We start from the raw sequence: 13412 nt of genomic DNA on the forward strand, positions 1-13412 counted from the left end.
TGGAAACGAGGGCGCCAAATTTCAAGGGCGGCATTTCAAGCTCGGTCAACAAATATCACATGTGTAGAAATGGAAAGTACCGAATGAGATTTGATTCGGTCAGCAACAACAGGAAAAATACCGACAAATAATAATCAAAAACCATCAAAGGTGCCGCATTAATAATAATGATAATAATAATAATAATAGTTTATTAAACATAAACATTGATCGCATTATAATCATAAATAACCAGATGTTGCGTTATCCCCTCATAGTGTTGTTTACAAGTTGACGCTAAAAAACCCACGCATTCATCACTTTGTCGGCGTTCGATTTGCTAATAAACATTCCCGAATTTATTGCCATTTGGGGCGGCTTCTGGATTATTTTTGTTTTCAATTCTTCAATAATCAGAATGTTGATTGCACAGAATGGAAAGCAAAATATACGAAAAACGATTTCATTTCACCATTCAAAGCTTCTTCTTCTTAAGAAATATAAGGAGTTTTATTATTTTGTAAAGCATTTCATTGTATTTTGATATTTTTCATTTTTTATATCAAATTAACTAGTGCTGGGCGTGGGCGCATTCGAATTCAAAATGATGGTTCATCCGATTGTTTTGCTCGATAACCTTGAAGAAAAGGAAACAAAATGTTAAAGCTTTTTATGAAGTCGGAACTGAGCAGAAGAACCTGAACTGCAGGGTTTCTAGAGGGACGGCAAATAACGGAGGGCGGCATTATCAACTTTTCTCAAGAAAACTAGAATACTGAAAAAATGAATTAAATAATTTTTTTTTTAATTTCAACGAATATCACAAACGATTTTTTTCGTCAAATTCACTAATCTCAAAAGTTTTTCCATCAAAAATGTCCGCAACATATATTCGAATCAAACATAATGGTTCATTTAATCATATTGAAGAAAAAAATGAATATTCGAGTGTTTTATGAAGTCGCTCAGCAGAAGAATCTGAAACCTGAATTCAATTCATATATTTCATCATTTATTCATAAGAATTCAGTTTTAGCATTCTGTAAAACTTCTGTTAGGGCGACAAATTTTGTCTCTGCCTAGGGCGGCAGTTTGGCTAGCGACGGCCCTGTCAGAGGTCATGACCTAATTGAATCGCAGAGCTGTTTTCCAACTAAACATTTCTATTGAAATACGTGACAGAATAGTGTTTCGATATTACCGAAACACAAATACAAAATTAATTTTTTGAGCACTGCTTTCCTTCATTATAGTGTTTGTTTTGCATTCCAGCCATACAATACTAGGAATGATATTATCCCCCGATTTTAGCCTATTATACGAGTAGGAGAGAAAACTCCCCTCGACGTCGGCTTTCTCACTCTCCGCTAAGAGGAACATTCATTCAATACCAGATAGAGCTCGGTCGTGTCCGATCCTTGGGATCCCTCAGGTCTTCGTCGAGCTTCTGGTCCTCTTCTTCGCGATGCCGCTGATCCTTGAAGCTGTCTGTCGCCTCCTAGGAAGTTTTCTGATATTTTGGACCTCCATTTGACGCATGTTGTTTTTATTTGGTATTGCTACGTCGATGAGTATTGCTGTCTTCTTATGTTTATCAACTAGTAATATATCTGGTCTGTTGTGAGGGACTATTTCAACAGTCAAAACTGTACTATCCCAGTAGAGTTTATAGAGTTCGTTTTCCAGAATGGACTCCGGTCGATTCTTGTAGTGTGGCACTTTTACCAAATGAATTAGTTCTAATCTGATTGCCAATTTTTGATGGACTATCTTTCCTACTGCATCCTGTCTCTCTTTATATTTATTTCCCGCAAACATTTGACAACCACCAGCGATATGTTGGGTTGTCTCATTCATTGGACACCCATATCGACATCGATCGTCAGTAATATATAGTTCGATCCTTTATGATAATTTCTCTAATTCTGTGGTTATTCCGCTCATTCTTCCACATCTTGTAGAACAAAATCGTGCGAGAATATATCAGAAACGCACAGTTTTCATGGTTATATTTTATTATTCTATGTTGGCACTCCGAACTTTCCGCCACGGCTTTATCTGTCAAATTCATCAATCTGCCTTAAAGAAATCAGTTCTGCCAACCAACATTTTTCAATGCAGAAATCACTAAATTATATTCATGGCAATATTTCATTAATTTCAATGAAAATGCAATGAATTAGAGAAAATAATGTATAATACTCGCACAGAAGGCTCATTCTACCACTCGTTCATTCCAAAACTCGCCACTTCGTGGCTCGTTTTTGAATTTTGAACTCGTGAAAGAATATCAATGCCTTCTGCACTTGTATTATAAATAACTATTCTCGTTGAGATCACTCGATCTCGACGTTTCAATGTCGACATGATCTTGGTTCACTTCGTTGAAATGTCGACCATGTAGCGGCTTCTCTAGTTCTCTCTCTCCATCTTTACAGTTTTTCTTGGATCGTCTGGTGGTTGTATGACAATTGCTGCTTTTACAGTTGTAGAGATGTGGATTCGTCTTCTTCACACAATGTTTGGTTGACCTCTGACGTGCTTGATTTGTCTTTGAAGAATTTTCGTAGGCATTCTATTTATCCGTGAGAAAGTTCCATGATGTCTGGCAGACCTCTGCCTCCTTTATTCCTAGGCAGTATCGTCCTCTCAATGCTACTTTTTGGATGGTGCTTGTGTACTTTTATCATCAGAGTTCTCATTTTGCATTGTATGTTTTCTAAATCTGTTTTACTCCATGGAATTACATTGAAAGAGTATGTTAGGATTGAACATGTATATGTATTGATGATTCTCGTCATGTTCTTGCTGTTGAGGTTTGTTTCATTCCGAGGTATTTGTAAAAATCGTCCAATTTCATTGCTTCTATTTGCTGTCCATTTGCAAATGTAATTTTCATTGCTTTTATAACTGGAACTACTCAGATCACATAAACTGTTCAAGTCAGTAGAAGATATCTATTGATATCATAATTCCATTTTTCACAATTCAAATAGGCCAGGTCTCCAGAAACGTCTAATAAGCACATCTTGGGACAATGCGTATAAATCTCCAAGCTTTTTAAAGCCAGTGCTTCTTTCATTTCCCTTTATACGGAGCTATATATTCTATACCATTCCTTGATTTTGTAAGGTGTCATCCCCGGTTTCATTTCTATAGGGATTAAAGCTACTGTTGTATTACATTCTGGTTTTTATTTTGCAATTTCAAAATATTCAATGTCACGTAGGGTTTCGAAAATGCCCATCTCGAACAAATCTTGAGCATTTCCTTCTGAGAAAAATAAATCGAAAGTAAATAGCTTCCACGTAATAATATGTTGCATAGAACTTGCAAGAAGATCTATCGCGAGATTCTAGTAACTTTCCTGTCAACAGCCATAATTGGCTGTCCGGCTTACAAAAGCAAATTTAAACTCACCTTGATGTATGACGCAAAGAAGATACACGTTTCAACATAGGATTTACGTTAAACCACGGATTTATGCAACAGGCTGTTAGTAGACTTCCAGATGGCTGATCATTTGAACTTATAGAAAGCGTTTCCTGCGAATCGCCTTAGTCAGACCAAATCCCCTACTCAAAGAGGAGATATGGGAGGGCCAATGATTAGTGTCAGTTCATATCCCATAGTCAATACAGGAATTATTGTAACAGAGTCGAGTGTTGTTTGATGTGCAAACAAATATTTCCACGGCAAGTCCGTCAATATTGAAACGGCAATTGTAAAGAACTCAGTAGACCTGCTTGTGTTAATAGATTTTGTTCATTTGGATTCATGAAAAAATATTGCTTTGTTGCCATACAAGAGAATTCGATTAGTTGACGGGAATAGAATTCTATCAGGCTTATGTACTGAAGATGAACAATATAATGAGGAAATTTGACATTTGTCCTCAACACCCATTTTTGGAATCAGCTCAGCTAGAGTAATCGGAAAAATGAGACAAAATAGGGGTGTTCCATTCAAAATAAAATTTCGGTGACGTCATTTCTCGAAAGTGATTCACCATATATTAGATTATTATTTTGAAATACGGTAAATTAAAATCAAAAATTGACGAATTTCAGAATTATTTCCTAAAATGATCTGTTCAGCTAAAAATGAATTTGTTCCATACTTTACGGACACAGTGTATGTACAGTAACCAAGATAATGAATTTATTCCATTTGGCTTGTCCACACTGTATAATCTTTCAAAGGCAGAGAATCAAAGAAGCTTGCTCGAAACTTATAAGAATAGAATTGTACATCTGAGAAATGAGTGAAAAAAAAAAAATATGAAGGTAGATTCTTTAGCCTAATTTTTCTGAATTCAATTGAAATTTCGTACCGCTGGCTATGAAATTTTGAATATGTAATTCTTAATAATTGATGGCAAATTAAATTCCAACATTCTTTAGCTTAAGAACCATAAATAAAACCTACTACAAACAATGATAATATCAATTACTCTAAACCTCAATAACTATGCACTTGGCATTCCGGAAAATCGATGAAACTACAATGATAAATCTAACAAAGATCCTTTTCGGGAATCTGCTCTAAACAACTGAATGAGATTCTATGCGTATTCACTTCATCAACTCGGAATCAACAAAAGCACTTCTCATATCCATAACAACATACAGGGTTATTAATGCTAGGTGCTTCCTCCATTCAATGATCTTGCATATTAACAATATCTGGATAGAATAAGAGGGAAGTCTGAAATCTTGTGTTTATTCATGCCCTTTGTAATAGCGTAACTCGAACGTCATCTACTCCTTGTTCAGATATTAATGATCCTCTACATCAAACATAAGATATGTATGAGGAAATTTTAATTATTAGTGCTTGATGCTGTTGACTTCAATTAATAACAATTTTCTCTGAAGAGCTCATGAGGTGGTATATGCTACCAACTATTGACTTGAAGATCCAGTTTTCCGGGAGAAAATTGATTTCATATTGATGAAAATATATAAATGGGATGCTTAATTGTCTATGATTTCTGAAGTTTGAAGCCTTCAATGGTTTGTTGGATACAGATGAATGAAAACAGATTTAATTATGGTATAAGATAGTAAATATTCTCCACTTATCTTTGGCGAGATTTTAATAATCATCGCAATTTTGGATTGGAAATTTACATAAATATACAGGGTGGCCATTTGAAAACGAAACAGACGAGATTACAGACGAAATAAAGTTTTTCGATAGAAATGTTCGGACAGGTCGATTTCTGTTTCGAGGGGGACAACTTAAGATGTAGGTTACGGACGCAAAGCGCTTCAACCCTTGCTGCTACAACCCCCACCCCCAATTTTTGAATAGGGAAGATGGGGTGAGTGATACCTCATTTGAAAGGGGTTTTTATACTGATTTCAGCACAGTAATTGTTTTTTCATTTTATGCATTAGTTCTCGAAATATTCTTAACTAAGTATTTGAAAATGAAGTGGTGTTTTCATGGCACTTGTAGTGTTTTGTGAAAAATCGACATTTTGAGCTTCAAAACAACCATGACTGTGGCTTCCTTCCTAACTAACTAACGCATGAATATTTCGAGAACTAATGCATAAAATGAAAAAACAATTACTGTGCTGAAATCAGTATAAAAATACCTTTAAATTGAGGTATCACTCACCCCATCTTCCCTATTCAAAAATTGGGGGTGGGGGTTGTAGCAGCAAGGGTTGAAGCGCTATGCGTCCGTAACCTACATCTTAAGTTGTCCCCCTCGAAACAGAAATCGACCTGTCCGAGCATTTCTATCGAAAAACTTTATTTCGTCTGTAATCTCGTCTGTTTCGTTTTCAAATGGCCACCCTGTATATCCTTCAAAGAAACTCAAGTCAGGGAAGATGAATTCTTCCAAATTCGAAATTGAAACTTCAGGAAATTGGGTATATTTCAAGGCTAGTTCTTAGATTTTCATCAAATTTTCAAAGAGTCAAATATGCTCTTGATGCAGATTTGAAGCATCAGAGCTGTTCTCTCCATTAGTCGTTGTAGTTTATAGTGTGTATAGTTTCGGGGTCGAATAAACTCCAGTATCTGGGATTAATTCACCAGGTGATCCGGAATTTCTTTCTCTTCCCTATAGAATCTACTCGTGCCGTTTTCTGCTAGACTCATACTCATGAGGTGTTTCCTGTGGTGACAATATCCTTTGAAATTTTCAACTAGCAATAATTGTATAGCAAACAAATGCTATGGTATATGACTATCGATTGTTTATATATTTGAGAAAGATATTCAAGCGAATTGAAAAGTCCCCGGTCTTCCATAGTAAAACTCCTTTTTTTTAGCAAAATTCGATTTAATTATTCAACAAAGTTGCCTTCGAGAGCGATACAGCGATCTTCCAACTTTCCGATACCAGTTTTGCAGTACGATTGGTCTTTAGCTTCGAAATAGGCCTCAGTTTCGACGATTACTTCTTCATTGGCGCTAAATTTCCTTCCAGCGAGCATTCTTTTGAGGTCTGAGAACAGAAAAAATTATCTGGGAGCCAGATCTGGCGAATACGGTGAATACAGAAAAAATTCGAAGCCTAATGCCATGCAATTTTGCCATTGTTTTCATTGATTTGTGACACGACGCATTGTCTTGATGAAACAGCACCTTTTTTTCTTCAAATGGGGCCGTTTTTAACGATTTCATCCTTCAAACGATCCAATAACGCTATATAATAATCGCTGTTGATGATCTGACCCTTTAAGAGTTAATCAATCAATATTATACCTTGCGCATCCCAGAATAATGATGCCATAACCTTGCCAGCTGACTGTTATGTTTTTCTCGCTTTGTATTCGGTTCATCGTGTGCAGTCCACTCAGCTGAGTGTCGATTGGACTCAGGAGTGGAATGATGGAGCCATGTTTCATCCATTGTTACACATAGTAGCAAAAATTCAGGTTTATTGCACTTAAACAGCTTCAAACACTGCTCTGCATCAATAACACGTTGTTGCTTTCGATCGATTGTGAACTCGCGCGGCACCCATTTTGCACACAGCTTTCTCATGTAAAAATATTCGTGAATGATATGATGTACACGCTCAGATGATATCTTCAGAATGTCTGCTATCTCGATCAACTTCACTTTACGGTCGTTCAAAATTATTTTGTGAACTTTTTTGATTTTTTCGTCGGTGACAGACTCTTTTGGGCGTCCACTGCGTTCGCCGCAACCAATGATGGTTGATTTTCCTGGTGCAGACCCCGGAAACTCTTCATCGAGCCAAGATTTTGCTTCAACTGTATTTTTCCCTTCAAAACGCAATATTTTATCAGTACATGAAATTCTTTTTTTTTTCATCTTTTTTCAAATAACAAAAGCAGTTACACTCACAACGCAAGATCTCACAAACTAATGGTCGGAGTGCTGTCAAATTTTGACACGTATCGTTTGAAGGTAGATTCTAACTAAAAATCATATGGATTCAATACTAACACCACTATCTGTGCATCAGACCAGGGACTTTTCAATTAGCGTTATACAGAACAAATAACAACATTCAAACTGTAACTTATTATTAAACCCTCTAAGTTATGTATTCTTATTTTAGTTAGAAACGCTTTCGGCCTTTGAAAAAAAGTATTGTTGGAGAGATTGAATCTTATTTCTGCAATTTGAGAATCTCCATTTACAGTGTAGAAATTTAAACATTCTCATGAAAAGCTCCGTAGAAAAGTAAATGTATTTTTTAGTAATATCCAAGAACTTGTTCGCTCCTCGTTCGTAAGGATTCACAATCGCTGGTTGGCCCAGAACAGAATCCTGTTTAAATGTTCTCGCTTGATTAATTGTACCCGATTCTTCCTATTCTGTCCCAACAAAAATGAAAATAGATCCAGAAAATGAAAATAGGACGATTGTTAATTCCGCAAAAGAACGATCTCTAGGCGACATCCAATTCATTTTCCTTGATTCTCATTGAATCAACTACTTCGTGTTGCAATTTCTCAACTGGTTTTTTGTTACAGTTGACGCTGTTTACGCAGCTGCCCATGCTGTGCACCAAATCATAGTCGACCAGTGTGGAGAGCCTTTTCATCTTTGTGATAAATTGAAGCCTGCCCCCACTGGACGTCAACTCCTCAATTATTTAAGAGATGTTTCCTTTGTCGGTGAGTTAAACGATAAATACAAAATCTATCCTTTTCACAACGAGTATATTATAACTTATTTTTCAAAACTTTTACTAGTAATGAAACTAGTGCTTCAATATCTAGATAAGAAATCGTACAGTTTTTAAAACAACAAATAAAACTGGTGTTCCTCAAGGGACAACGTTGGGTCCAATATTGTTTATAGTATACCGCAATGATAAGAAAAAAATATGAAAAATTGTGAATTTGAACACTTTGAATGACTGGGAGGTTTTCTAGCTCAAAATTTAATTCATTAAATCTGTTTGTATGGTCCCAGCAGTAGATAATTAATTGAAGAACATAAATGAAATAGAAATGATACTAACGACATCAAATTTGGATAAATATTCGAAAATCATGCTGGACAAGAGTTTCGAATTACAAGCTCATTCTGTTACAAGAAAATCCATATTGTACGAGGGTTACTATTTATGTGTTGAGAATACAAAAAATAAACAAGCGATTTTGATGCAAAATATTTTTACTTCTTTTCAAGATTATCGCCTTCAAGAACTATACACTTTTGTATGCGATTGAACCATCATTAGGAATATTTTTTCCAGTCAGAACATGGTAGTTCTAAAACATGCGTTTTGAAGGCCTCAACCGCATCTTCAGGCGATGAAAATCGTTGTCCACGAAGTTCATTTTTAATTTCTGGAAAGAGGAAGAAGTCATTCGGTGTCAAGTTCAGGCTGTAAGGTGGATGACCCTTCAATTTGATTTTTTGTGTGTCCAAATAGTCATTCGTTGCATTTGATGTGTGTGAGCTTGTATTGCCATAATGCGTCGTTTTGGGTTTGTTTCTCTAAATTTACCGAAAACTTCAGGCAAACAAATATTTTCATACCACTCTGAATTGAAGTCCTTTTGATTTTCAAGAGTTTCAATTGCCAAAGGACTAGTTTTCGTGAAGAAAGACGCCACCTTCTGCTACCGAACACACAAATGTTCGTGCAAAATTTTATGTATGCTAGTCATAGTTATGCTTGCACATCTCTCAATTTCCTGATATCTCACATGACGATCTTCTCCAGTTAGTTTTCGCGCAGCTTCAATAGTTTTCGGCACAACAACTGATTTTGGACAACCTTCTCTAACTTCGTTCGTGAGCGAACTACGTCCACGTTTGAATTCATTGTACTAGCGATATACAGTGGCTTTAAATAGTACTTCATCGCCAAAAGTTGAATTTAGTTGATAGTTAGACCACGTTGAAAGTCATAATTTTCATAGCTCGAAAATCTTCACTAGTTGAATCCTCATTTTGGCAGATATGAAATTTTCAATAAACTCTTAACAACAAAAACTGTTTTCGTACGTCTAAATGTTATGGGTATTTATAACACAAAAAATGTCAAATTTTACAATGTCAATATCAGATTTCACCTGGCAATATCAATGTCGCCAATTCTCAATTCATATTTCATAAATAGTAGCCCTCAGAGATTGAACAATAATTAGATCATTTTTTTTATATATTTCTCATATTCGTTCGAGCAAACAATGTTATCAGTTTGAAAATATGTAAAGACGGATATCCACTTATATATTCTCGAATTGGCGTTTTCACATTATTTATTCCTCCAAACGAGCGCTCGAAAAGATATTCGTGGCTGTATAGTTTCCATCAAGAGGCGCTTTATGGGAAAAGCTGTTCCATATCAAAAACTGAGGAAACGTGTGAAGATATTATCATCGGGACCTCTAGGGAAATTCACCATAAAATAAAGTCAAAAAAGATCAAATCGTCTTGAAGGTAATTTATCTCGAAAGAAAGAAATAAATTGGGTATACTTATAACGGAAATAAATTGCGTGTACTCAACCGGAAAGAAAATTCAATCATAAAATTCAAAACACGCCACGATCACGAAAGAGAGAAGATGAAATTGTTCAAAGTTTCGTATCCAAATTTCTTCGTAACTATAAAAATACATTGAAATATAAATACCAAAATATCAAGTATTATTCGAATTTTATTATCAAATCAGGATAGGTTATGTGTATAACCATACCTCCAGAATTTTACATTAACTGGCATTGAATCCAACTTTCAGGAATATTTGGATGTGTCAGTAAGTATCCTATGGCGCAAAATATGTTTTCTAGAGCCAAATTTCAAATCTTATTCGACGTATGATATTTCTACTGCTTTAATCAAGGCTCTCCCAGATGTAAACGATGAGATGATAGGGAGATGAAAATCTGCTCCGCTATTGCATCTAGATCACTTTCATGTAGGAATTTCAATTTCCACAAAAAAAAAAACGCTTCCGTACTTATTTTTGCAATATTAAAAGTGTCATGAAAGCTGTTGCACCGGTTATCTTGGTGATCAAATAATCTTAATCATTTCGATAAATTAACTCAATTTTTGATATTACAGAGGCAGTAGGAATCAAGATTATTTCCAGTGAATACCTTTCAATTGTTTTTTTATTAGTCAAATTTCAGGGATCAAATTTCTGTATCCAGATAAGCTTCAAATAATGCACATTCTTGGGGTCAAAAAATGAGTGAATAAAATTAAATTAATCAATCAAATCAAATTTTTAGGACGCCAAAGAACCGAAGTAAAATTCAACAAAGATGGAGATGCCTTTGGTCACTATAGTATATATCAATACCAAAAAAATGAAGATGGCAGATATGATTATAAGCCAGTTGGTTCATGGAAAGAGAAGTGAGTAAAATTAATCGATATTTAATACAGTAATTTTGGAAAATTTTCAATTTTAATTCCGATGATGCTGAAATATTCAATTCATATCCTCTTCTTATGAAAAAAAAATTCATTCATCATCTGATTTCTTTGATTTTATTCAATCGAAATTTTAGAGAAAAACCCAGAAACACAAAGAATACTTCTCTGTAACTAGTTTTTCAATTGAAAATTTTTTAAAACAAGCAGAAAATTCTTTTCTTACTCAATATTGAAATATTGTTATGAGCAATCAAGAGTTCATCATCCTCCTTAGGTACAGTGTGACAGTTACTTTATTTATTCATTACAGATTATTTTTGAATTTGAATGCAATGTTATGGAAGAACTCTAAGGAGATACCGAGAGTGATTTGTAGTGAGGATTGTCCTTCTGGAAGTATTCGCAATTTTCAGGTGAGTCACATTTCTATTTTCTCATATCAAAAAAATGGTCATTTCCTCTCAGTAAATTTCTAATGAGAATGAAGTTGGAAAATGAATACTATAGCAGGGCATTCAGTGAGTTTCTTCCTCTTCCCCTCTGAATTTATATTAATTAGTCATCATAATTGTTCAGTGGCTAACACTCAAATTTTGACACGAAAATAACAGGCCATAGTAAAACACATTTTTTGGCAAAATTCGAATTTATTATTCAATATAGTTGCCTTCGAGGGCGATACAGCAATCTTCCAACTTTTGGATACCATTTTTGTAGTACGATTTTTCTTTCGCTTCAAAATAAGCCTCAGTTTCGGCGATTACTTCTTCATTGGCGCTAAATTTTGTTCCAGCGAGCATTCTTTTGGGGTCTGAGAATAGGAAAAAGTCGCCAGATCTGGCGAAAACGGTGGATGAAGACGCAATTCTGGCCCTTTTGGAGGTAATCAATTGTTATACCTTGCGCATCCCAGAATACTGATGCCATAATCTTGCCATCTGACTGTTGTGTTTTTCCTCGCTTTGGATTCGGTTCATCGTGTGCAGTCCACTCAGCTGACTGTCGATTGGACTCCGGAGTGAATTGATGGAACCATATTGCACTTGAACAGCTTCAAAAACTGCTCAGAATCATTAACATGTTTTGCTGTTGATAGATTGTGAGCTCACGCGGCACCCATTTTGCACACTACTTTCTCATGTACAAATATTCTTGAATGATACAAGTTCAGATGATATTTTCACAATGTTTGCTATCTCGATCAACTTCACTTTAGGGTCATTCAAAATTTAACTTTTTTGACAGCCTCTTTTCGGCGTCCACTGCGTTCGCCGTCTTTGGTGCTCATTTCACCACGTTTAATCTTAGCATACCAATCAATAATGGTTGATTTTCCTGGTGCAGACCCCGGAAACTCTTCAACTTTATTTTTTCCCTTCAAAAAGCAATATTTTATCAGCACACGAAATTCTTTTTTTTTTTCATCTTTTCAAATAACAAAAGTAGCTACACTCACAATACAATATCTCCCAAACTAATGGTAGGACTGCTGTCCTACGTATCGTTGGTACTAACTAAAAATCATATGCATTTAATACTAGTACCGCCATCTGTGCATCTGACCGGAGACTTTTCAAGTGGCCTAATATATCAATGTGTCATAATGAGAGAAATCATTTTGTGGTGCCGGCCAACTTTCAAACGGAAAACCTATAAGTGCAAAATTTTAGGGTAGATTCAGATTTTGAACACAGCAGTTGAGTTCTTTAATGGAAGAATATCGAAAAAAATACACAATACCTCAGTGATAACAGATCCAGCTGAGCTGATATTTTGCGAGTAACAAAAGAATTACAATTCAAAGCAGTAAAATGTAATGTTGAGGGCGTCACTGGAACAATAAAAAATTCAAACAAAACATCGAAAACAAATTTCCAATAATTCTGAATAGGTTGAAATTTATGTGAAATTTCTAGGGGATTCAAAAGCACACTATCACAAGAACGTCTCATCTAGATAAACTAACCGACAACAAAAACATCGTGATAAATCATGTATCATATGGAGAAGGTTGTTCCTAAATTGGAGGTACAAATAAAAATGACAGATTCCTCGAATAATTTTAGGATACTGGGAGTGGACTTCTATTTTTTTTTCTCTTAGCAACTTCCTTTCACAAGATATTATAACTTAAATTTTGCATATAGATTTTAATTCAGAGACATCGTCATGCTAATGTTGCATACATATCTCGTCCCTTGAGATTAGAAGTAGTCTAAGTCCAAAATCACAAGAAATATTTTTCTATTCACGACAACAATTATATTCACTACAACTCATTATATTCCCATTTCTGGGATTCCCGAGGGTATTTCCCTACGTCATTGAGATATAATACTTCTCGACCGAAATTCGCCTCGTTTTATGAGCAGAATACAATTTTGGCAAAATGGAAATTTTGGACTTGAACTAGTTCTCGTCTCAAGGGACGATCTACGAGTTGATATATTTTGTGGAACAGTGTCCGCTCATTTCCTCCAAAAGTTTTGGGTGGACCACTGGTAGTTTAGAAAAATGTTATGAAAATCTTCAGTACTAGAATTTTTGGTTTCTTGTAGTTTTGCCGTATCTGCTATTGATTTCGAAA

The 13412-nt window shown here is 35.3% G+C and overlaps 1 protein-coding gene across 1 annotated transcript in view; it reads left to right on the forward strand.

Annotated features, from left to right (window-relative positions):
• Positions 1–13412, forward strand: part of LOC123686089 (metabotropic glutamate receptor 7-like) — a 66515-nt gene that overhangs the window by 41083 nt on the left and 12020 nt on the right. The window contains exons 5-7 of the mRNA XM_045626068.1: positions 7952–8095; positions 10678–10804; positions 11136–11238. Of these exons, the coding sequence (XP_045482024.1) occupies positions 7952–8095; positions 10678–10804; positions 11136–11238 (374 nt within the window). The remainder of the gene's footprint in view (positions 1–7951; positions 8096–10677; positions 10805–11135; positions 11239–13412) is intronic.

Source organism: Harmonia axyridis, chromosome X, assembly GCF_914767665.1.
Source record: "Harmonia axyridis chromosome X, icHarAxyr1.1, whole genome shotgun sequence".
NCBI classification, from domain to species: domain Eukaryota; kingdom Metazoa; phylum Arthropoda; class Insecta; order Coleoptera; family Coccinellidae; genus Harmonia; species Harmonia axyridis.